The 22,897-nt window shown below is 48.3% G+C and overlaps 1 protein-coding gene across 1 annotated transcript; it reads left to right on the top strand.

Moving 5' to 3' along the window:
* Nucleotides 1-14,525, top strand: LOC119430918 (sodium- and chloride-dependent glycine transporter 2-like). The gene is made up of 7 exons (XM_037698383.2): nt 1-129; nt 1,070-1,182; nt 2,523-2,651; nt 4,818-4,917; nt 6,868-6,968; nt 10,504-10,659; nt 14,268-14,525. The coding sequence occupies exons 1-7, from the start codon at nt 24-26 to the stop codon at nt 14,523-14,525; spliced, it is 963 nt and encodes a 320-aa protein (XP_037554311.1). The 5' UTR covers nt 1-23.
* Nucleotides 14,526-22,897: the final 8,372 nt, after the last annotated feature.

The raw sequence follows: 22,897 nt of genomic DNA on the forward strand, positions 1-22,897 counted from the left end.
GCAGCGATGTGTACATTATAGCCATGGCGGATCTGCTGGTGAGCTTCGTGGCTGGCATCGCAGTGTTCTCCGTGCTGGGAAACATGGCGTACGTTCTCGGCGAGGAAGTCTCCGACGTCGCCTCGGCAGGTGGGTGCTCTAGCTCATGTACTGTTGCTCAAATAAAATAATGAATTGCGAAGCCATTACATCTTTATGCGCGATTGATGCCCAGGAATCGTACACAAAAAAAAAACATATATCAAGCGGAAGACGTGCTGGTGAGCTAGTTCATTAATCAACAACACGAGCGCTATTAATAGCGCTCGTGTTTGTTTGCTCGGTGTTGCGGCCTTGTTTCGAAATGCGCTGCCATATTTCATCATATATCAAGAGCATCCATGTATGCAAAGCCAGCAGATAATTAAGCCAATGAACGCACAAGGCAAATTAACGATGTTTTAAATGAAATTGAGAAATTATGAGGAAAAGAAAAACCGGAAAATACATTAAATTCATTAAACTATATCCTGGGGTTTCACCTGCCAAAACCCTGACATGATTACGATGCATTCCGTAGTGGGGAACTCCCGGGTTAATTTTGATCACCTGTCTTTCTTTAACGTACTCGTAAATCTAATCACAAACCGTAAAATAGTTTTTAAAGTGAATAAGGGTGTAAATAGGTCTATAACTCGCACCCTTACACCCTTCGTTTGACCTGACGTCGATGACATCAGGTCAGGCCGAACTGAAGTCGGATCGACGTCATGTCCGGCGCTTTGACACCAACTTTAGTATCAAATTATTAACCTCCCTGCGTTTCCTCTCTCGCTTGCTCTCTCTCTTTAGTATCAAATTACATTATTTTATACGTGCTTCCTAACCTCCGTACTTGCCAAGTTTCATCCTTTTGGGTACGTACGACAAGTATGCGGTAGAGTTTCCGAGACTTGTAAATTATGTCAGTACTGCTTTAAATACATTTTCCTTGCTAGCGTTCTTCCTCCACCTACTACAATTCTTCTTTTAGTCGTGCTTGTTTTCTTCTTGCCTTTTTTGCCTGCTCCAAATACCGCTCCCGACGCAGGCTTCGCTCTGGCCTTCATCACGTATCCAGAGTCCGTGACCTTGATCACGTTCCCACACCTCTGGGCCATCGCCTTCTTCGCGATGCTCTTCTTCCTCGCCGTGGACTCTGAGGTGCGCTTGCCCCTTCATGAAACCCACGACTGTTGGGTTATACAGTCGAACCTCAATATAACGAAGTTGTACTTGCGGCAGAAAAAACTTCGGTATATCGCGAATTTCGTTCATTCGAGGTTTCGTTGATGTAACGAAGATCGGGAAATAAAAATAGTCCGTTATATCGGGGTTTGACTTAGTTGGTCGCCCATTACCTTCGGTACAGCGCAATCGCGGCACGCAGGGCTGCTAGAAGTGATGAATGCAAAGCATATAATTGCAACGGCCCTGAGCAGCACAGTGTGTGCTCACTTTTGTTCTAATAGTTCACACTTGTTAACAGTTCATACTTGCTAACTTGATCTAACCTAACCACCTATACCTTAACCTTGTAATGCCCAGACGCAGCTCTACACCGAGGAAAATTAAAAGAACTTGATCACCTTGACTACTGGTCATTCAAACCACATTTGTACAAAAAAAAATATAGTACAGAGAAGTAATGGTATTTGAGCTATTTTTTTTTTCATAGTCTGTTTCGCACACTCTGAGTTTCAACGGGAGTTACCGAGTTGTCTACGCTGCTGCCTCTCCGCGTGATGCGGAAAAACAGACAAAGCGTCATCTTTAGGCCTGATAGCGTTTTATGAAACTGGGTTGCTTTTTCTTCTTTTTTTTCCCCCTTTTCACGTTTTGACTCGCCACTACAGTAGGTTACGTATACTATGGGCCACATAGGAGGACCACATATACGCGTGTCACTGCGCCAGAACGTGTGCGTTTACGTTTTCGTTGCAGTCGATTGCAGACGGCCCAAATAACAGACGGCCCAAAAATCTTGAAGACAGTCTAAATGTTCTTCCTTTAAAGCGAAGCCTTCTTTTGCGAAGCCTCGTCGACTTTGCTGACTGTGGATGCTTCTGTATTGCCAAAAAGAGCACGTGCACGTACGTCGGTTTCGAAGGACGCAGGAATGAAACGGGCCAATAACACTCAGCCTTACCACTGCCTTTCGTATACACCTCCTCTCACCTTTCTTCCATCGACAAACATCAAGCATCGCCTACGTTCTCGTGACATCACTGCGTTTGATGTCTTACGTTGCGCATTTGAATCAACTGGTGTTTGCATTGCGGCATATATCTTGTGAACGGTGTAGTACATAAACACGAATATTGCACGAGATTACACGTTTCATATTGTTTCATAGGATGAGAAACAAAAGCAATTACACGCATCTCGTTTAGTTTTATAACATTTAATTAACGGCTTCACGAAAGCTTCGCTTCACATATACTCCAAGACGTGTATAAGTTGGACCTGCCTAATTTTCTCCTTCGTTGCTTTCCCCTTTGCAGTTCGGCTTGGTGGAGGGCGTCCTGACGCCCCTGAAGGATGCTTATCCTGTCATGCAGGAGCACCTGACGTTGATGGGATTCTTAATCTGCACCTTGGGCTTCATCCTGGGCGTTCCCATGACCACCAGAGTACGCGTTACGAGCAGGCCGTTTTTTCTTTTTAAACACTTTTGTCCGCAGGCGTGATTTGCACTAATTTGCCATAATGGACTACTTCAAGATCAGTTTCGCTGCGCCATCGATGGCGCAAGTTATGCTGGCAGTCAGGGGATGTGTGAAATACCGCGGAAGTAGGCTTCCCCACAGCAGTCCTACACAACGTGGCAGATAGTTCAGATGGGAGTGATCTTTGCAGTACGTTCTGCGTACGCTCCGCCAAGCCAGGAACACGAACTTCCGTATAACCAGCCAAATCACTATTTCACAATAATAATTAAAAATTGACAGTTACAGCGTGTCATTTTTCGTTGGTCTGCTCCCGCTAAAGCGGCTTGTACATACCTAACCTCCTCCCAGCGCTGCGCGCCGGGTACTCGGCCCCCCTTGGCAGGAACCCTCCCTGCCAGGCCTTGTGGTGAAGAACAGGGAAAAAAAGAACATGCACTGCAATAGCTAAAGGGGCAAAACGTTATACAGATGTACAGAAGAGGCGAGTCCCCGTTGCCAGGCAACGCTTGGCTGGTCGGTGAATTCGCAGAGCGCGCCCCCCTTCGGGAACGTACTTCAAAGATCATATCCACAGTTCAGATGCCACGGATTTACCATGCGAATGATGGTTAGTAGTTAGATTTTGTCTAATCTTTGTATTTAAGGCTTGGAGTTTTCTTGTGACGTCGTTTATTACGCTCTTATCTTTCTAGGTTTCCAAGCACCCATGTTTTTTTTTTTTTTTTTTTTTAAACACAGCAAGGCAATAGCTGGTGTACAAATCCAACCCTCAGCGACCACTTTCCCGCTAGTTTAACAGAAGGGTGATGGTTTGCGCTAACTGGTTTTCCATGAGGCTGTGTGGTGTACCGTGAAGCAGTATGAGCGACAAAGTGAAGCGAGAACATATATAACCTTGTCCATATAACCCATATAAAACCTTGCATGAGACAACAATATTTTAGCTGGCAGTAAGCGCTTGTACTCGTTTCTATGTGTCCCACGTCCTGCTTCGCGCTACACCACACAGCCTTAACAGAATATCTCTGAGGCCATGCTTTTACGGGCTGCGTGCGCCGAAAGTCATTTCAGAAGCCGAAAACACGTCATTGCCGTCATGTTTTGGACAACATCTATTAGTCTCTGCGCGCATTCGTAATTATGGTGAACTGTTGCCCATATTGTCATGTTGCCCATGGTGTGTCAATGAAAAATTATCCATTTGCAGAGTCACAAAACCGTTTGAAGCCACGTGGACGAAGTTTAGGCGACTCCGTATACACTGCCCATCATTAGGGTGGTTAGCCATGGTTTCCGTGCCGGCTGAACCTCTGTGCGAGCAATTCCCGTAGACACCAGCGCCAGGGTTCCCTGTAGTGATTTACTTATGAAACTATCCGGCAAACATGGCCTCGGAGATTTGCGCGCGCCGGCTCGCCAGCTGGCGCCCGCAAATCTCGGGAGGTCATGTCGCAGAATACGTAACGAAGTCCGCCTCTGTGTTCTGCTCAACGTTACCTCGAACCCAAATAAAGCAGAAAAGCGGCAAAGACCACCGGCGGATCATGACGCCGTCACGACAGGCACGCATGAATTCTGAATGGGGTCTGAGGTAGGTCTGTCAGATAATTCTACCGTTACGGTTTGTCTTGTTGAATGTCATTCGGGGCTTCATGTGTAATCCGTCTGAGAAGGAGCAACCGCGCTGCCTTTCCCTAGAGATTTGCAAAAACTACGCTTGAATGTAAAGAATTATTATAGTTTATAGATAATTATTGTTTAACGATAATTAAAAGGTAGTATACTTCTTCTTCCTGGGGTTTTACGTGCCAAAACCAGTTCTGATAATGAGGCACGCCGTAGTGGAGGGCTCCGGATTAATTTTGACTACCTGGGGTTCTTTAACGTGCACTACAACGCAAGCACACGGGCGTTTTTCCATTTCGCCTCCATCGAAATGCGGCCGCCGCGGCCGGGATTCGATCCCGCGATCTCGTGCTCAGCAGCGCAACGCCTTAGCTGACTGAGCCACCCCGGCGGGTTATAAGGTAGTATAGCGGCTTGCTATGTACCCTGGGTGTTCGTAGTATAACTGCTTGCTATGTACCCTGGGTGTTCGTAGCCTGAGGCCGAGGTTTCCGCACGCAGGGTGGCATGTACATCCTGAATCTCCTGGACACGTACATCGGAGGCCAGATGCTCTTCTTCATCGCGGTGTTCGAGTCCATTTCGGTGTCCCTGATTTACGGTGCGTGGAAGACGTTATTTCACTGACGGCGTTTGCTCAGTCTGTGTGTACTCATGATTTCACGTATTAAGTGAGCACAAACACACGCACACAGACAGACTACTAAAGAAAATAAACGGACAGGATGCAAATATTACTCTCAACCATGGAGGAAAGAAACAAAATAGGAGAAGCCCTGACGTCACGTTTTTGAAGCCGGAAGTGCAGCCATGTTATTGTGCAATCTACCTCTGCGCCTCCAATCAGCTCGTCGAAGCAGATGGGCACCGAACTTCGAACTTGCATTGTTACGAGCCGCCGGAAGTGTGCGCTTCCGACGCGCGTCAAAACAAAGCCTACGAAACTTCCGTATAGCAGTTTTAGTGAAGCATACGCGCTCCTGTGTATTTCCGTGGCACGTTGAAGAAGACAACGAAAACATGCGCTGTGAGTGCTTGAGCGTATCTGTTGCCGGGTGACACTCACAACCCAAAACACAACTTTCAAACACACACACCACACTCCAAAGTCAGCTTTTCTCGTGAACAAAATGTGCTGCGAGAAATACACGGGCCGGAAAACTTGTTTCACATTTCACAGCCCTAAAGCAGCAGCGAGTTTTTCAGCAGCGCAGTTGCTATGGCAACGTTGACGTTTGGGGTACGGTCCCAGTGCTCCTTTGCGAAAAACAACACGTGACTTCCGCGACGCTTTCTTCAACACGTCCGTGCTGGCCGGGGCCTCTCCTGTATTTTCCTTTCTCCATGCTCTCGACAGTTTCTTTTTCTTTTGTGTGTGTGTGCGTGCGTGTTTGTGTGTTATTATGCGCCAGATAGGCCCTGTGCAAGTAATTATACTCGGGATGTGTCTTTCTGTCAGACAATGAATTAATTCGCTCTCTTTCTACTATGGCGTACCGGTCATCTGAAAAGGTATACACACTGACTGCTGAGGAGAGCATGTGGTGCCAAATTCCATCCCCGGAGTAAATTTCGGCTCCACTGCGACTCTTTCTTTCTCGGGAGCCGGCTGAGGTTTCCTTTTCAGCTTCAGTCAGCTGCTTTCCACCAGTAAAGACGTAAAACCGTAAGGCGGGTGGTATAGACTTCACTTTTAACGTTATACACACCGCCTATGCCCTGCCGTCAGGAATTATTTGCGAGAGCACGAAATTGTGCTAGTTGATTTCTGAATAGCCTGGCGAACAGCGCGACTGACGACAGGAGAAGGAATCTGTTCCGTTTTCCTTTCTCGCTGTTCGCCATGGTAGCGATGGTTTAGCGATGGTGTATCATGGTCTAGCGATGGTCTAGCGCTGTTCGTCATGGTAGCGTAGGCCTCTAAACGGGTTCAGTTCATGCGACCACACTGCGTGCGCAAGTTTGCGCATTGCTTTCCAGTAGCGGCTTGTCCGCGCAGCTGGATCTCGCACTTTTCGCCGACACACTGCGCTTTGTGTAGTTTGCGATAATAATGTGATAACATAAGGCGTGTGTATATTCTGTGGTGTCAAACAGCGATAGCTGTGACGTACGCGTTATATCCAATTTACTGACTTTGGCTATCTGGCCGCCGGTCATGGTGCAGTGCTCAAGACCCTCAGAAACTTGAATCATTAGCTATATCGGGATTCACTCGGTGATCAGGTTGCCGGTCGTTGGCACGGCCCCGAGTCCTTATTAAGAGCTCATGGTTCGCGTAACAATGATTCCCACAGTGCGTAATATTTACGTAGTTTTCCCATTTGGTCTATCGTAAAACACATTGTTCAGCGTATCCGAGAATTTACATTAACCGAGTTTCGTGTTAACAAGATTCTGTAGTGCAATTGAGCCACTGACTGTCATCCCTCGAAGGAGGTTTGAGTGCGAACGCGCTGGGCGTTTCGGGCAGCGATTGTTTATATCTGCGTGCACTTCTAATCCAACAACCAATGACAGAGAGTGCTTTCGTTTTCCTTTTCTCGTCTAGGCGTCCAGCGGCTGTCCTTGGATATCGAGTTCATGCTCGACAGGGTCCCGGGAACGGCGGTCAGGTTCTGCTGGCAGTTTGTCTGTCCCATAGTCCTAACCGTAAGTTCACCGACCTGGGAAAGAACGCTGACGCGTCGTGCGAAAGTGAAATTAGAACGACAATAAATGGACACAAAACAGGAATATTAGGTTAAGCTCTGTCAGTAAATTACGCTTCTGCAATAACAACGCGGCAGCTACTTACTTGAGAGGAGTTTTGATATGTCATAAAATAAAGGACAAAGAATATAAAGAAAAGTGATCGCCACGGGCTCGTCACGACAAGGGGTAAGAGCCAAAGAAAACTTCACTTTAGTTATTATCGCATAAGTATATACAAGCAACGAGTTACGCAACCAAAAACAAACGCGTACGTGGAGTGTGTTGTTGGCTTCGCCGCAGTGCGCTCGCTTACGTGGTGATGCACGCTTTACAGGCAGAGCAATATCGAAGCTCGCGGAAGTTGAACCTCGGTCAAACTAAAGTGAGAACGGGTTTGGGTGCCCCGTGACCACGTTGCACAAGGAACTTTTGCGAAGGAGAGCGTAATGGCACTGAATTAATTCCAACCACACTCGCACACTACCGACTGAGGGGATATTTTTTTTTTATCCGGGCACGTAACAGCGTTTAAATGATTGGCTAATGCTCGCTTTTAGCTGCCTTTATAATAGTCGCACAACGCGGGAGCACAAGGCGAACCGTAACACAGTCTATGTTGCTTATCCTACCGCTCTAAGCCTCTAAGTCTGAGTGACGCTTGGCCACGGAAAAGCCAGCGATCTAACACAGGGAAGCATACATGGCCTTCTGCAATACCAGTGTTACGCTAGCAAAAGAAAAAAAAAATACTGTCATTAAGAGAATTGTCACCGAATGCGTAGCATTCTTTTCCTCGGCACGAACTTTTCTTTCCCTATGTTTAGCCTACTTTGTACTTTTCTTTCCCTGTTGGCCCACCCCAAATTTCAAGTGGGCCCACCCTCAAATTCAGGTTGGCCCACCCCCATATCACCATGCCAACAAAAAAAATGCACACGCTTCCGAAGTCGTATAGACAGATACGTATTTCTCGCCATTTATAACCTTTCTGGTGGTTTAACCATCTTTATTACCACAAGAAATACAAGTGTAAGCAACGCGGCTTGGCCTTGGAGCTCAACAGGTAGTCAGGGGCCGATATTGTTTGTTTGTGAGTTTAAAATCAGGCGTTCGAAAGCACGTATATGAGCTAGACAACACAAACGCTGTCTTTATCGGCTTCCGCGTTTTTTTTTAAGCGAAACATTATTTACCCAGGCTTTCCTGCTGCTGGGTGGGTGCTGCTGTTGCTACTGTGTGGCCGGATAGGTCACATTTTAAAAAAATTCATTCACCGACGATTACGATACTGCCTAATGCGAAATTTAAGCGTAGCTGCATACCTGTTTTCATTTCGCGATATATTGGCTGGCGCGGACAATCTGTCTCGTGCGGCACGTTGCAAACGGAGCGAAGTGTGGCGCGACTTCCTCGCTAATCGGGAGATCGCGAGAGGCAGCGCGCGGTGGTCGGCACGCGCTCGTGCCACTTCTCCCGCGTTCGTCGTCGTCGTCTGCTTCCACAGCTGGCTGCGTTGCCGCTAATCATTCCAACGTTGAATTTCACTTCTTTTCTGTCGTCGTAATGGGGAGGCCGCGTTTACGGGAGTAGGAGCCATTGTATTGCTTAAGGGGGTATGAACCATTCATTGTCTAACGTAAAGGACAGATTTAATTTTGAAGAAACTTCATGGAAATACATCCAGAATGAGCGCGCTCGGGAGAGGGCTCGTCGTAGACGTGCCGATTCTAGCGTGAGGTTTTCCGAAGTTCAGGCGAAACGTCAGCGAAGAGCCGCGGACCCTGAGTTGCGGAAGCGCGATGTTGAGGCCAAACGTCAGCGTCGTCTTGCCCTCCAAGAACCCGACAACGGTGGTGCATGCCTCGGCAACGCTAACGCCAACTTCCCCGTTGCGACGGCCAGGTTTCAGCGCGAGTTTATCAACCGGAACTTCGGAGCCAGCTACAGTGCGTGTGACCGACTGTGGTACTCGTCGGTGCAATTCGTTCGGAGGAACATAGAAGAAACACACGACAAGCTTCGCTTACCCCCTTCTCCTCGACAGGAGAGGGGCTACTAATTTCGTTTTCTTTCTTTTTCTTTTCTGGGCAAACAATGACACAGCATAAAAAAGTCGCAATTTCGCCCGAAAAGCGAGGCATCAATTGCGATAGCAAATTTACTAGTAGAGAGCTATTGATAGCTTTCACGTGACGTCACACATCCACCTTATCACCGTTTTGGGGCACCAGCATGGCGACTACGAGCACTAGCTTCAGTCCAATTCATTTTATTGAAAGCTTTCACGTGACGTTACGGACCCAGCTTATCATCGTGTTGGTGCACCAACATGGCGGCTACAACGACGTCAGTGCAAGCCATCTATACGGAGTAAGGATAGTAGCTTTATCGGCTGCATAAACTTGGACACATTCGCTTACTAACTGACATAACAAGCATTGTGTCAGCGCGCACAAGCAAACATGAATAGATCACACTCGATGACCGCAGACAACCACTGTCAAAACGCTGGCGTGAGCAGCGACCGAAAGTTCGTGCGGTCTATCGCTTCAGCGGAAACTGGGCGGCGAAATCACAGCGCATACAAAGGCAACAGCCGTGTGCAAATCGCTTTCATGATACGGGCGCGCGACGGCCCTCAGCCGCGCAATGTAAATTACGCAGTTGCTGGCAGAGTAGAAGCCACGCCCCCTCCCTCCCGCGCTGCCTTCCTGCTTTCCTCCTTTCGCATGGGAGATTAAGTCACCATCTTGCGCGTATCTTGCACCCGGTCGCAAGATACGCATTTGGTGCCGCAGCTAAACGTCGCCTCCCCTCCCTCCCTCCCATCCCCCCACGGCCTTTCGCACGACGGAACACGTCTCGTTTGCTCTCCACCATCCGTTCACTCGCACATACAGCCTACGGCGCGCGGAGACTATTTTATCGCCATTGGACTTTATACGGAACCTCATGACGACGACGACGGCTCCCCAGTGGCGCACCGACGGGGGGGGGGGGGGGGGGGGATTCGGGAGTTGTAACCCCCCCCCCCCCTTGAGGCCGACTTAACCCCCCCCCCTTTTGTTTAACCCCCTTTCTTTCCTTACGCACTTGAGTGCTGCAACTAAGATGTAAGACGCGCAATCGACTGCACACTCGCAAAGAGCGCATTTTTTGACAATTTCCCGTGAAATAATCGAAATTAGTGCTGTTTAGATGGTATTGGCAAACTGTCAACCCCCCCCCCCCCCTGGCAGAGATCCTGGGTGCGCTACTGCGGCTCCCACCCCCCCCCCCTCCCCCTTGATTTAACGTCATGTATATACTATTTTCTCCGGCTAGGTAGCTCTAAAGCAGCCCGCCCGTTAAAACGCGATCAGCCGCAATTTATCATTATCCCCATCACGCATACGACAACGGCACTCGGCGTTGCGTGAGTGGCGAGACGTTTGCGGACGAGCCCAGACCAGCCAAAGCTCTCTGACATTCTATCCGCGCACTTCCCACGCAGGTCATCCTGACGACGCAGCTGTTCACGTACTCGCCGATGACGTTCGGCACTTACGTGTACCCGCGCTGGGCTCAGGTCGTCGCCGTCGTGCTCGTGCTTGGACCCGTGATCATCGGCGTCGCGATCGCCATCCATCACCTGCTCAGCTGCGGACTGGTAAGCACGCGACCTTCACGCAGTTTTCCACGCTCGTAGGCAAACTTTCGGGGGGTTTGCACTCTAGAATGGCTGCTAAGGGAACTTCATAAGTTCATAAGGACGGCAATTTTGGCGTGTTCGGGATCCATTGCAAGCAGTAGACGTAGCACGTTGCGGACGAGGACCGTAAATTTCGACAGAAACCATCTTAGGATAACTGGCGCCGTTAATGCGGTTCGCATTGCACCAATGTAGCGACACAGCTTACGGCCACCGCCGAAACGCGCCATGTGTGAGGCGTGTGCTACAGCCGGGCTCTATACATATATATATATATATATATATAGTCGCACATACCCTATGACCCAAGTTGGTCCGACGGTGGGTTTCGAACCGGGTTCCCTCAGCATAGTAATATCGGCCTGCTGTGTTGGGTAGTGTCTGGGTACACTGGGTACTACATGGCTACCCATTAGACCACATGGACTACCACAATAACCCAAGTTGGCGGGGAAACGATATGAGCAACTGATTAACCAAAGACATCGAAACTGTATAAGCGAGTTGTCACAACCTTCGCCAAAAGTATTCTCGGTCTGTTTGCCTGCTGTTCTTAGTGATGGTGAATCACCAACGCCCTGGTCACACGGCCGCTTCAGGAGCGCCCACGCAAGCTGCACTTCGGGGATCCCTGACATCGTAATGCGGCGATTTGCAGGCGGAAGAGTTTGTTTTCTTGAAATGCCGAAGAACTTCTAGAGGAGGCGGGCTATAAAGACAGTGAATATTCCTGAAAGAGGTTTCTGCAGCCACACAAACTATCGACAGTACAGCGCGCACACTACGTTACAAAATTTCTATGGTACAGACAAATATTTCATCGGAATTACTAAAACGAAGAAGCATTATGCGTGCAAGTTCACACCACGAATAGGTAAACACAAAGAAGATAGTGGAACCCAAATAAAAAGCGTATTATGCGCGTAGGAATACATACAGAAAATATACAAGAATGAAGGCTGCCAACACAAATGTATGGCCATTTCGTGTGACAAATGCGAAACACGATTCTACCATCAGCCTAAACTTAAACACGAAGAGGAAATAACTGATCAGACCGCCAGTTATGCGTAATTACATAGAATTGCGATGCCTAATCGCTCCAAGCATGGAGCAGTCTGAAGTGTACGTTTTGGAGTCTGAATTATATTGTTCTAGAATAAGATTGAACCCGCCGTGTGTTGCTTAGTGGCTATGGTGTTGGGCTGCTAAATACGAGATCACAGGATCAAATCACGGCCACGGCGGATGCATTTAAATGTGGCGAAATGCGAGAACACCCGTGTACTTGGGTTTAAGTGCACGTTAGAGAACCCCAGGTGGTCCAAATTACTCCGGAGTCCCCCACTACGGTGTGCGTCATAATCAGATTGTGAATTAGGCACGTAAAACCCCGTAACTTAGAATAAGGTTGAGTGGGACAGCATACAGCGCGCGGCGACTATTTTATCGACCTTGGACTTTATACGGAACCTCACGGCGACGGCGATGACGGCGACGCCAGAAATCCGCTTATAGTGTCCATATAATTGCTATCGCAATAAAACAGTTGTCTACTAATATTTAGGTGCACGTTAAGGAACCCCATGTGGTTAAAACCAAACCGGTTTCCTCATAATCATATCGTAGTTTGGCCACGTAAAAGCCCCGAATTTGTTTACCTAAAAATAATGTAGAACTGCTTGTGCTTATCTTATATGTCAAACTTGCATGTAATGCCGTTCCCTACTGTACATCTGCTCAACTGAGCAAGTTCTGTATTATAAACGGCTGCTTTAAGTTATTCGGTGCACTATCATAACGACAATAATGAAGCAATTGTCGGCATGATCACGTTGTCACGTTGTCGTTATGATATGAGCACTTCAACCGACTTATCGCGATTAAATTATTAATCGAAAAATTGGAGAGCTACAAATGCGCCGCACAAAGCACCACTGGTAGTAAAATCGCCTCCAGCGCTTGTCAAATGGATGCCGCAGTGGTACAGTTGACCTGCCGAGGGGGGGGGGCCGAGCCCCTCCTTAAATAACAGAGGGGGAGCCGGGTCCCCCCTCCCCCCCCCCTGCGCCCCCCCCCTCTGACATTAAGCACTGATGATGATGATGATGCTGGTGATGATGGAATAGTAGTTTATTCGGACAGTTTACAAAAATCTGCAGCGGCACCGGCACACAGATTTGCATGACGAGTCTTTCGGCCCCTGATACACACCCGTACAGTCAAAATAGACAATACAACTTTCACATACAGCAATGCAAGGCGGATTCCTCAGAGTTACTATAGTATAGTGACAAGCAATAGGGCATAAGTTGTAAATTGTTAGCATAACGTGAGAATTCGGTAACATATTACATGCACGATGACAATGTATGATTTTATTGGACGTTTAAATAGCTTAATAAGTTTCTTATCATTGGATACAACGTATACAAAAGGAAAACGACCACGAAACGTTGCTACGGCATAATAATAATAATAATAATAATAATAATAATAATAATAATAATAATAATAATAATAATAATAATAATAATAATGCTTGATTAACATAAGAGTTTCATCAGCACCAATACATGATAGGCCTGCCAATTAAAGCCGCATTGGCCTTGAAGAGCTCAGCCGACAGGCAGCGTTTACAAAACGGCAATATCGCGGACACCACAGAATATGTAGGAACGTTTTTTAGTAGGATAAAAAAGCCCTAACAGCAATGAGGCGAGAAATGAAATAAAAACAAACCACGTAACTCAGGCGGAAACGTAGTGTGAGGTAGCACTTATAATACAAAACAACCAAATAGTACTCACGCAGTTATATCATACTAAAAACCGTCGATTTGTTCGTGCTCTAAAGCCGCAATAACATCTGAAGATCAAACAACAAAGAAAAAAAAGGAAAAATCGGGATAGGAGAGTATACATATTAAAACGGGCAAATATATATAAGGTTAATGGGACCGTGTTTACTCTGCAGAAGATATGGCTGGTACAACCAGTTATGGCGGAACGTTAGGTTAGCCCTATTACATCGTCTTTTTCGTCTTGTAGGTGATCGTCTTCTTTGTCTCTCTCGTGGCACCGTGACAATATATCAGCAGGGTACAGGACGCCAAAATAAAAACAACAAAACATTACTCTCTTCAGAGTCTATCCTTACACGTCAGAAATGAAGTGGCCATAACAATATGTCGTCCTCTTAAGGCTCTCAAACCAGACAGTCATGTATGATTGCAATGAACCTGGAAGGAAAACCCGAGGGCTAGAATATTAGACTAATGCGACGAAGACTTTGCTTTAGTTTACACTTAGTTTCCACGCGAAAGGCACTTGCTGACAGTTCATTGAGATATGAGGCGTATGAAGTAATTAACAGCGCGCTCACCATATCTGGTTGAGCAGCGAATCACCCAAAAACGGTCTTAAGGTCGAAGACAATGCGCAGGATAACATATTCGACTTTATATACTTGTTTGACCAAAATGTGCCTCAGGATAGACGTTTCTGTGACAAAGGCGTTAGAATTTGAGCGCCGTATAAGGCATGACTCCTGGCTCCCAAACGCAGGACTTGACCAAAGCACTGCAGCCGAGGTCGACGTGGGGTCCCAGAGACCCCGACACCCGTCGCGATTACGAGAAGTTCCTCGCACTACGCGGCTACAGCACGCCCGCGCCGCCGGTGCTGCCACTGGAGGCCCCATCCACGCTCAATGTGCTGCTGCCCTTGGTCCCCCTGGAGGTGGTGCCACCACCGCCGGTTGTATGGCTGCCGCCGACCATGCCCGGAACAGCGCCGGGAGATGCTGTTATTCGCCAGCCCTGAGCTCCGCGGCTAGGCGTCTAGCAGTCCAAGCCTCGGTAGCGGATTGCTCGAGCCTACACTTAGAAAGGAAAAAAAAAAGTTAAAGAAAAGGAAAATCCATCTGGGCGCCTTCGATTGGTTCTTGTCAATTTCCAGCTCCCACGGAGCCTGTAAAACTTGTAAAGTAACCGAATCTTTGTTTATATATTTCGTAACAGTAGCATGCACACGGCGTCAAAAAAAAAACAAAAAAAACAAGACAATAACTTCTCGATCCCTTAAGGGACACTAATGAGCGACGCCATAATCCTACTAGCCCTTCATCCACTCCAGAGTTGAAACCACAGCGCCTCCCCTTGGCAGAAGATGGCGCTACAATTCTCGGGACATGGGCTCCGCGATATGCGTGCGCCGGCTGGTCTTTCTTTTTCTCCAGCCGGCGTGCTCAAATTTTGGAGGCAATGCTCGGGAATTGTCGCGGGGTGTCAACGTAACGTAGTGACCACTTCTGTCGAGCAGGGGCTGCGCGGCCATTCACGTTCTCGAGTCGAGGTGGAATGTTGAGTGAAGACACGTTCTAGAATACGGAGGTAAATTCGATGTAAACTAATAAAGCATTACTTCAAATGTCTATTTTCAGTTATCTTCAAGGAAAGGGGTTCATATCTCGCAGGAGAAAACCAAGGTCACGGTATACCCTGTTACTTGGACTTCGCGCCTCTTTGACAGTGTGGCGTCAGGAATTTCAGACTGTGACCTAGTATTTGGGCCATTTTTGATGCATAAAAAGCTCTCGAAATTTCTAGGTTGAGTGTTTGATAGTAGTAGGCGCTGTCAAAAATCCTTGCCCTCACAGCCCAAGTGGTTGTGGCGTTGCGCTGCTGCGCTCGAGGTCGTGGGTTCGATGTGTTCGATCCCGGCCGCGGCGGTCGCATTTCGAAGAGAGTGAAGGGCAAGAACGCTCTTGTATACTGAAAGTTAAGTACACCTTAACCACCTAACTGTGGTGACAAATTTCGAAAAAGTCGCAGTTTCGTCCGGAAGGCGATAGCAAATTAGAAGACAGCATCGATTGCGATAGCAAGTTAGAAGACAGCTATACGAAGTAAGAATAGTAGTTTTATTGGCCGTAAAACTTGTAACCATTCGCTTACTTACTAAATTAACAAGATTGGTGTCACGTGCGCACAGGCAAACATGGACACATCTCACTGGACGACCGCGCACACTCGCTGTCAAAACACTGAAGCGAGAAAGCACGGCAGCAGCAGCGAGCGAATTCACCTTCGTGCTGCCTCCGACTAAGCGGCGAGAACAGAGCGCGCACGGAGATATCAGCACTCGGCGCACTCTGTCCCCATTACATATCGCTTTCAAGATAGGGCCTCGCGCGGCCGCGCTATACGCAGCCGCCGGCGAAGTAGAACGCTTCGCCTTCCTCCCGTCGCCCCGGTGCCTTGCGCGCGACCGAAGACGGCGCGCTTCCACCCCTCTTTCCTCCCTCGTGCGCGCGAGACTGAGCCGCCATCGTCGGCTCACCTTCGCACGCTCTCACTCGCACATACAGCATACGGTGGGAGGCGATGATGTTATCGCCCTTTGACTTTATACGGAACATCACGGCGACGGCAGAAATGCGCCTTGAGTGTCCCTATAATGGCTATCGCAATAAAAACTGTGAAAAGTGCGGAATTTTAGACCTGCTATATCGCGCTAACTTTTCTCCAAAATATATCAGAACTGTCTATTGCATTTTTACTGGTATTAATGAAAAAAAATAAAAGTCGCAATTTCGCCCGAAAGGCGAAGCATCGATTGCGATAGCACATTAGTAGAGAGCTATACGAAGCAAGGATAGTAGTTTAATGGTCCGTACAAAGTAGTAAACATTCGCTTACTAAGTAGACAAGCACGGTGTCACGCGCGCACAGGCAAACATGTTCAACGTATTGTGAAGGATATCCTGCCAGGATTTGAGGAACTGGTCACCTGTGCAAAAGGGCCCGAACCGGATTTGGTGATAGAGAGAGAGATTTATTTACAGAAGTGCAGAGAGGTTGGCCGGAGCTGTAACTTGCTCTGTCCTGCTACTCTACACTGGGGAAAAGGGACGCGGAGAAAAAGGGCTGATGAATGATGATGGTGATGATGATATGAGGAGGAGGTGTGTAATACAAGTTCACAACGTTGTATATAGCATCTCTAAAGCCGTGCGTCCAGCCCAGTGGCTTGTAGAAAGGCTACAGCGGCACTGGTTATCAGGGCTGCGCTGTTTGCATTGCGCCAAGGACCTAACAGAAACTCGTGTATATAGCGGCCTCTTATGAACATTTTCAATGGAAGAGACCAGTTTCTGTCGTTCTTACGCGTACGCGGGACAAACGCAAAATATATGATCAAGTGATTCTCGTACTTGACAGTATCCACAATTTGGGCTAGTATCCCTGCAACCTATCATATGTCTGTAACGCTTGGCGATAATTATGTTGATAAAATGCGCAACAAACCTTACGCTAAATAATTGTTTCAAAGAGAGGAACGACGCTGCCGCTGTTGCTACAGCTGATGCAAAAGCTGTTGCAAAAGCTGTTGCAAAAGCACGAAAATTGAGAACCGTTTGCTCCAAAATAAATTGCTCCGGTATCATTTGTAATTGTCATTTCTATTTTTATGTCTTTGTATTTTCGAGGTATTCCCTTGTGCTCTTTATTTCGTGTGCAAATATTGAACAAAGTAACTTTTACTGCCACATTTCCACGTCGCTTTTCTGTGTAAGCTATATAGCAATACCCTACGCTATGTCTGCTTTGAAGACAGTCAAACGCAAGCGAAAACAATACTGCTGTGACCAATTTCTTCGCGTAACTGCGTGGGATATCGCCACACAGTTGCCTCACAGCGAGAGGAGGGCTTGAAGAGGCGCGCCGCCGCACGACCGGTCGTACAGGGAGTGATGACGTAGCTGACTTCATGTCACGTGATGCGCAGGCCTGAAGAATTTTAGGGAGGTGTTGTCCAAGTAGACGTCAAAGAGTTTTTTTCGAAAAGCGGTACCTACCCAGACCCGCATCTACAGTGACCCGTATCGGCGTAAAATAGGTTCGTTGAAGACCGGCACGTATGTACGCATTGCCGCGTACTCAGTGACCCAAGCTCGTCCATCGGTTGGTTTCGAACTCTGTGCCCCCTGCACAGCAGTATGACGCAGTACCCACTCCCCCACGGATTACCCAATGGCCCAGGTAGGCGGGAAAGCGGTTAGGTACAAAGATAGATAGATAGATAGATAGATAGATAGATAGATAGATAGATAGATAGATAGATAGATAGATAGATAGATAGATAGATAGATAGATAGATAGATAGATAGATAGATAGATAGATAGATAGATAGATAGATAGATAGATAGATAGATAGATAGATAGATAGATAGATAGATAGATAGATAGATAGATAGATAGCCCCGGAAAGTCCTTTTGAAATACGCGCGTCTGCGTCCCGCAAGTGGCGGCCTGTTCAGCGGTATAGAGGCCGTTCGCTTGGCGCGCGGCTGTTCTATGGCCGTGCGCATCTCGTTGGCCCTTCGCTTCGCCTCCTGACTCGCCGCTTCGGTACGCGTCGCATAGATATGTAGTCTCAGCAGAGCCTGAGCCCTTTTTTTCCTCTTCCGCATGATACTTTCGAAGGCCCATTGATTTATGTGCAAATATATTGTGACCTACACGCAACATAGCGCAGCTAGCGCAATCGAGTCGCATCTATTTGTGGCGCACACGCCCGTACCGGCGATTGGAGCAAGGAGAGGAGGTGCCAAGCGAGTAGCTGCGTGCGAGCGGGCGCGTGGGTGAGCGCGCGTCGGCGACAAGCTGTATGACCTTGGACGGCCTCGCGTTTGACCTTGGCTCCAACTAGATAAAGAAATGCTTCACATTGAAAAGATGCAACGGTTATCTTAACTGCATATGTTAGACCATCTGAAGCGGCCAAATATTAGAGTATGCAGCTTAATTGAAATCACGTTTATGAGAGGTTCACAAATGCCCTACCCACAAATTAGTGCTACAATTCAGAGTAGTGCGTAATGCAGCAATATGCCCACTTTATACTTGTCTCTATAGGTGACAAATGGAGGAGATCGGACCCCTCTTTCCTTCCCGTATAGTCGGCGCCTATGGTAAAGAGCATCTTAAGATGGTGTAACCCACGGCGTTCCTCCAGAGTCTGTAGGATAAGACCAGAAACGGAAATAAACTTTTGATATTTTTCTACCCCTTATAGATTCACCTGAGTGTTATTTTCCAGTCTTTTCCTAGCTTGCACGTATCCTAATTTGCGTGCGGGTGCATAACCACATAGATGCTCTTCTAACTTGCCACAAAAAGCATGGCATTTAAAATCTCGTCGTGCGTATATGGCTGATCGAACGAGGTGTGACCATTGCATATATAGCTCTTGTACGTGAATGTACTTGGTATATAAATCCTCAGGGATGTGTACATTGCACCAGAGCCGGTGATCGCGTGCCGTTATTTAACACGCGGCTCAGCTATGGCAGACTTCTGATCAAGGTCGTTGGTGTGAGCGTCCCAGGTTGGCGTCGAGGAAGAGCGCAGCGCGCCACCGGAAGGAAAATAAGTTTGTGCCTCAGCGGTCGCACTGAGGAAAGATGCAAAATGGAATAGGTTTAAGCAACGTGCCCCCATTGCACTGTAATCCTATGCCCCACGGGTTAGGATAACGCGTCCCACACGCATGTGCTCTCTGTGCAATGGGTTCTACTCTAGGAGCATAATGACTCGGTACATATGAACAGCGTGGCCAAACAGGATCCGACCTCCACCACTTCTACAGAATCGCAAAGCATCGTTGCTTTTCGGAATATGCGCGACGACATTGCACTCCGCGGATCAATGTTTTGTTTCGGGGAACCAGCGCGTGCATCCACTGCTCATTTTTTTTTCTTGACTCCCAAAACATTTACTCCTGCGTGAGTGGCATCTTTTATAATTGCCGAAAGCCCATCTATCCTACATCCCGAGCCTGCAGCCAGCATGGAGTCGCGCTTTTAACAGCGAAACTGTTTAAGCCGGAGGTTAGTCCGTAGATCGTACGCCGAAAAACCTCGCCGAGCGATTGCGTCACATGCCTCGCCTAGCAACGCCTTGCACCAGCTGCGCCGAGCCTCGCGACAGCTGCGGAGCCGAGCCATGACGTCATCGCGCGCGCCACATCGCATCACCTGCCTAGCCATGACGTCACCTCGCCATGCGAATTGGTCGCCACAGTTGTGGTCGCCACAGTTGTGCTGAGACCACCGAAGCGTTCACTGTCGGTGCGCGTTAGTGTCATAATGCAGTACTTCTCTTTTCTGTTCGTAGGCGGCGGCACCGCCCCGAGCAAGAGCGCGGGTACACGGAGGAGTGTTAGATATATAAGGCGCGTCTGTGTAGCTCTCTGCAAATGCGTTTGTGGCGCAATGGGTTAAACGCTCGGCGATCTATCGTCGCGGACCGAGAGGTCGTGGGTTCGATTTCCAAATTTTGCATGTTTGTGGAATTTTTTCTTCTGGTTTCTTTCTTTGTATTATGTTCGTGTACATTGTAAGAACGTCATTCCGTATTTCCGTGACGTATTTCCGTGACGGAAATACGTCAGTGAAGTCTTGGTGGACCCCGGCATAAAACACTTTCGTGTTAAAAAAAAAAAAAAAACTCTCATTGGCCGCTGACTCTCTCTGGGCTCTCGCCCGTCTCTCCCCTAACAGTGTCGACAACAGCGTTTAGCCGTTCGTCACGTAGCCAGCGTTTTGACAGCGGTTGTGTGCGGTCACACCAAACAACGCGCACACTGTTGTCGACGGCGGCGGCGGCGTTTTGCCTGCGTTCGCACCGAACGCCCCGGCGTTGGTGACGTGTTTATGAAGAACGTGCCAACCTTTTCCGTACGCCCTACGGCGATGTACCGTAGCGACCATAAGGCCATGGTCCCTGTGGTCACTAAATAAATGAAAACCACCGGATCATGTATATTTCTCATCCTTTAATAGTTCAAATAACCAATTACACCATCACATCTTAATAGTCATAATTGCAAATACATAATTCCCACCTTAGTACAGCTTCGCTGGTCTTCCATCTCCACCCCAGTGGAAGGGTTGACAGTTTTTTTCACACACGTGCACATTCACCATCATGAAATGCGTATATCCCCCCTTCTCCACAATACTTGTATTTATTGCGGTGAAATCACATAGCAAGCGAAAATAAAAAGTGGTCGCAGTTTCACCTGAAAGGCGAAGCATCAATTGCGATAGCCAATTTTTAGAGAGCTATACGGAGTAATGATAGTAGCTATATCAGCTGCATAAACTTGGACATGCAGCAGCACCGGCAACACGCAGAACTAATGTCGACGCCGTCGGCGTTTTGCCCGCGTTCGCACAAAATGCGTGCTGCGTTGCTGACTGTTGCCGGAGCCTCTGATATAAATAGGCACTTGGTGCCGCAGCTAAACGTCACCTCCCTTCCCCCCCCCCCCGCCTCCTTTCGCGCGTCGGAAGAAGGCGCGTTTGCTCTACATATATGGTGATTGTAAAGGAGGAAAGAGACGCCTACTTCTGCAGCCCTTAAGGAGGCACGGCGCAGAACGCGCGTTTGTTCTCCGCCGTGGGTTCACTCCCCGTGAAAGAGCGCGTCCCTCGCGCCCTTTGACTCGCACATACAGCGTTCGGCGGCGCGCGGCGACGATTTCATCTCCATTGACGTCATACGGAACCTCACGGCGACGCCGACGGCAGAAATCTGCTTTGGAGTGTCCATATAATTGCTATCGCAATAATAATAATACCGGCAGACGGAGGCCTCAGGTATGCACCTGAGATAATGATGAAGTTGAGAACCGCGACCCAATTCGGTTTCCAGTTCTTATAATAACATGTTGCTTACACTTAGTACGCGGGCAAATTCTCACTTCGCTTCATTGCAATACGCTGTATGCTTCACCGCATTACACAGATACATTGCGGTAATGCCATGAGAAATTACAGTTTGCCTTCTTTACAGCGAAGCTGTTTATGGATAGGGTACCGCGGATTTTTCAACTCCGTAAGCAAAAATGTGGGCCGATACTGATGATAGCACGGAAAGGGTTCAATCGCAATGGCGCATACCCCTGCGGACTGCCGGTGGTGGGCTCCGGGACCTGTAACGCGCCCTTGAACTGCCCTTGTCACACCTGGGACCCAGGCACAAGGTTGAGAAAAGGTGTTTTATTGCGAAAGCAATTTCATGGACACCCCAAGCACATTTTTGCCGTGCCGTCGCCGTGAGGTTCCGTATAGAGTCCAACGGCGATAAAACCGCCGCCGCGCGCCGTACGCTGTGTGTGCGAGTGAAAGCGTGCGAGGGTGAGCCGGCAACCGCAGCCTAATCCCGCGCACGTGAGGGAGGAAGCCGGTCGGAAGCGCGCGCGGTCTTCGTTCGCGCTGAATCTAGATTCTAGAGTCTAGAGAATCTTTAACAGCTCCGCTGTTGAAAGTTCCGGCAGAACCCACCTTACGATGAACGCCGGCTATAATGCGACTAGAATGCTTAGTAGTTATGGTGTTGGCCGGCTAAGCACGAGGTCGCGAGATCGAATCCCGGCCACGGCGGCCGCATTTCGATAGGGGGCGAAGTGCAGAGAACACCCGTGTATTTAGATTTAGGTGCACGTTATAAAGAACCCCAGGTGGTCCAAATTGAACCGGAGTCCCCCACTATACGGCGTGCCTCATAATCACATCGTGGTTTTGGCACGTACGTGTAAAACCCCATCAATTTTTTTTAATGCGATTAGCATTGAAGCAGCGCAGCGACACACCATACTGCCACTGCACAGACCCGTTATGAATGAGACATGCACAGCAGCCAAGCTCCTTTCACGCTGACTACGCGTCTCGTATCGCTGCTGCGAGACAAAATCGAGACATATCGAGACAAAATTGTCTGACTATATTATATGATGCGGATTCAATTCCGCTCAGCGCCGGAGAAATATATATATATATATATATATATATATATATATATATATATGCGTCATTGAAGGGCGGCACATACCCAGTGACCAGTGAAGTGGGCATCAAAGAGATTCCTTGAAGATTGGCGTAGTCGAACCTCGATACAACGAAGTTGTGCTTGCAGCGAAAAACTTCGTTATTGACCCTTTTCGCGACGATCCCGTGGGCGCTCCCATGTTTGATCACGTGGTGACGCGTCCATTGCTTGCCTCGACTGCCTCCTTGTTTACAATCGACACCGGCGCGGTTTAGAAAACCTCCGTTTCGGGAGATATCGTAGACGGTGACTGGGTGGACGACACGAAGCTTTAGCCGCAGCTTCAGAGAACATGC

The sequence above is a fragment of the Dermacentor silvarum genome, chromosome 10 (assembly GCF_013339745.2).
Source record: "Dermacentor silvarum isolate Dsil-2018 chromosome 10, BIME_Dsil_1.4, whole genome shotgun sequence".
Classification (NCBI taxonomy): Eukaryota; Metazoa; Arthropoda; class Arachnida; order Ixodida; family Ixodidae; genus Dermacentor; species Dermacentor silvarum.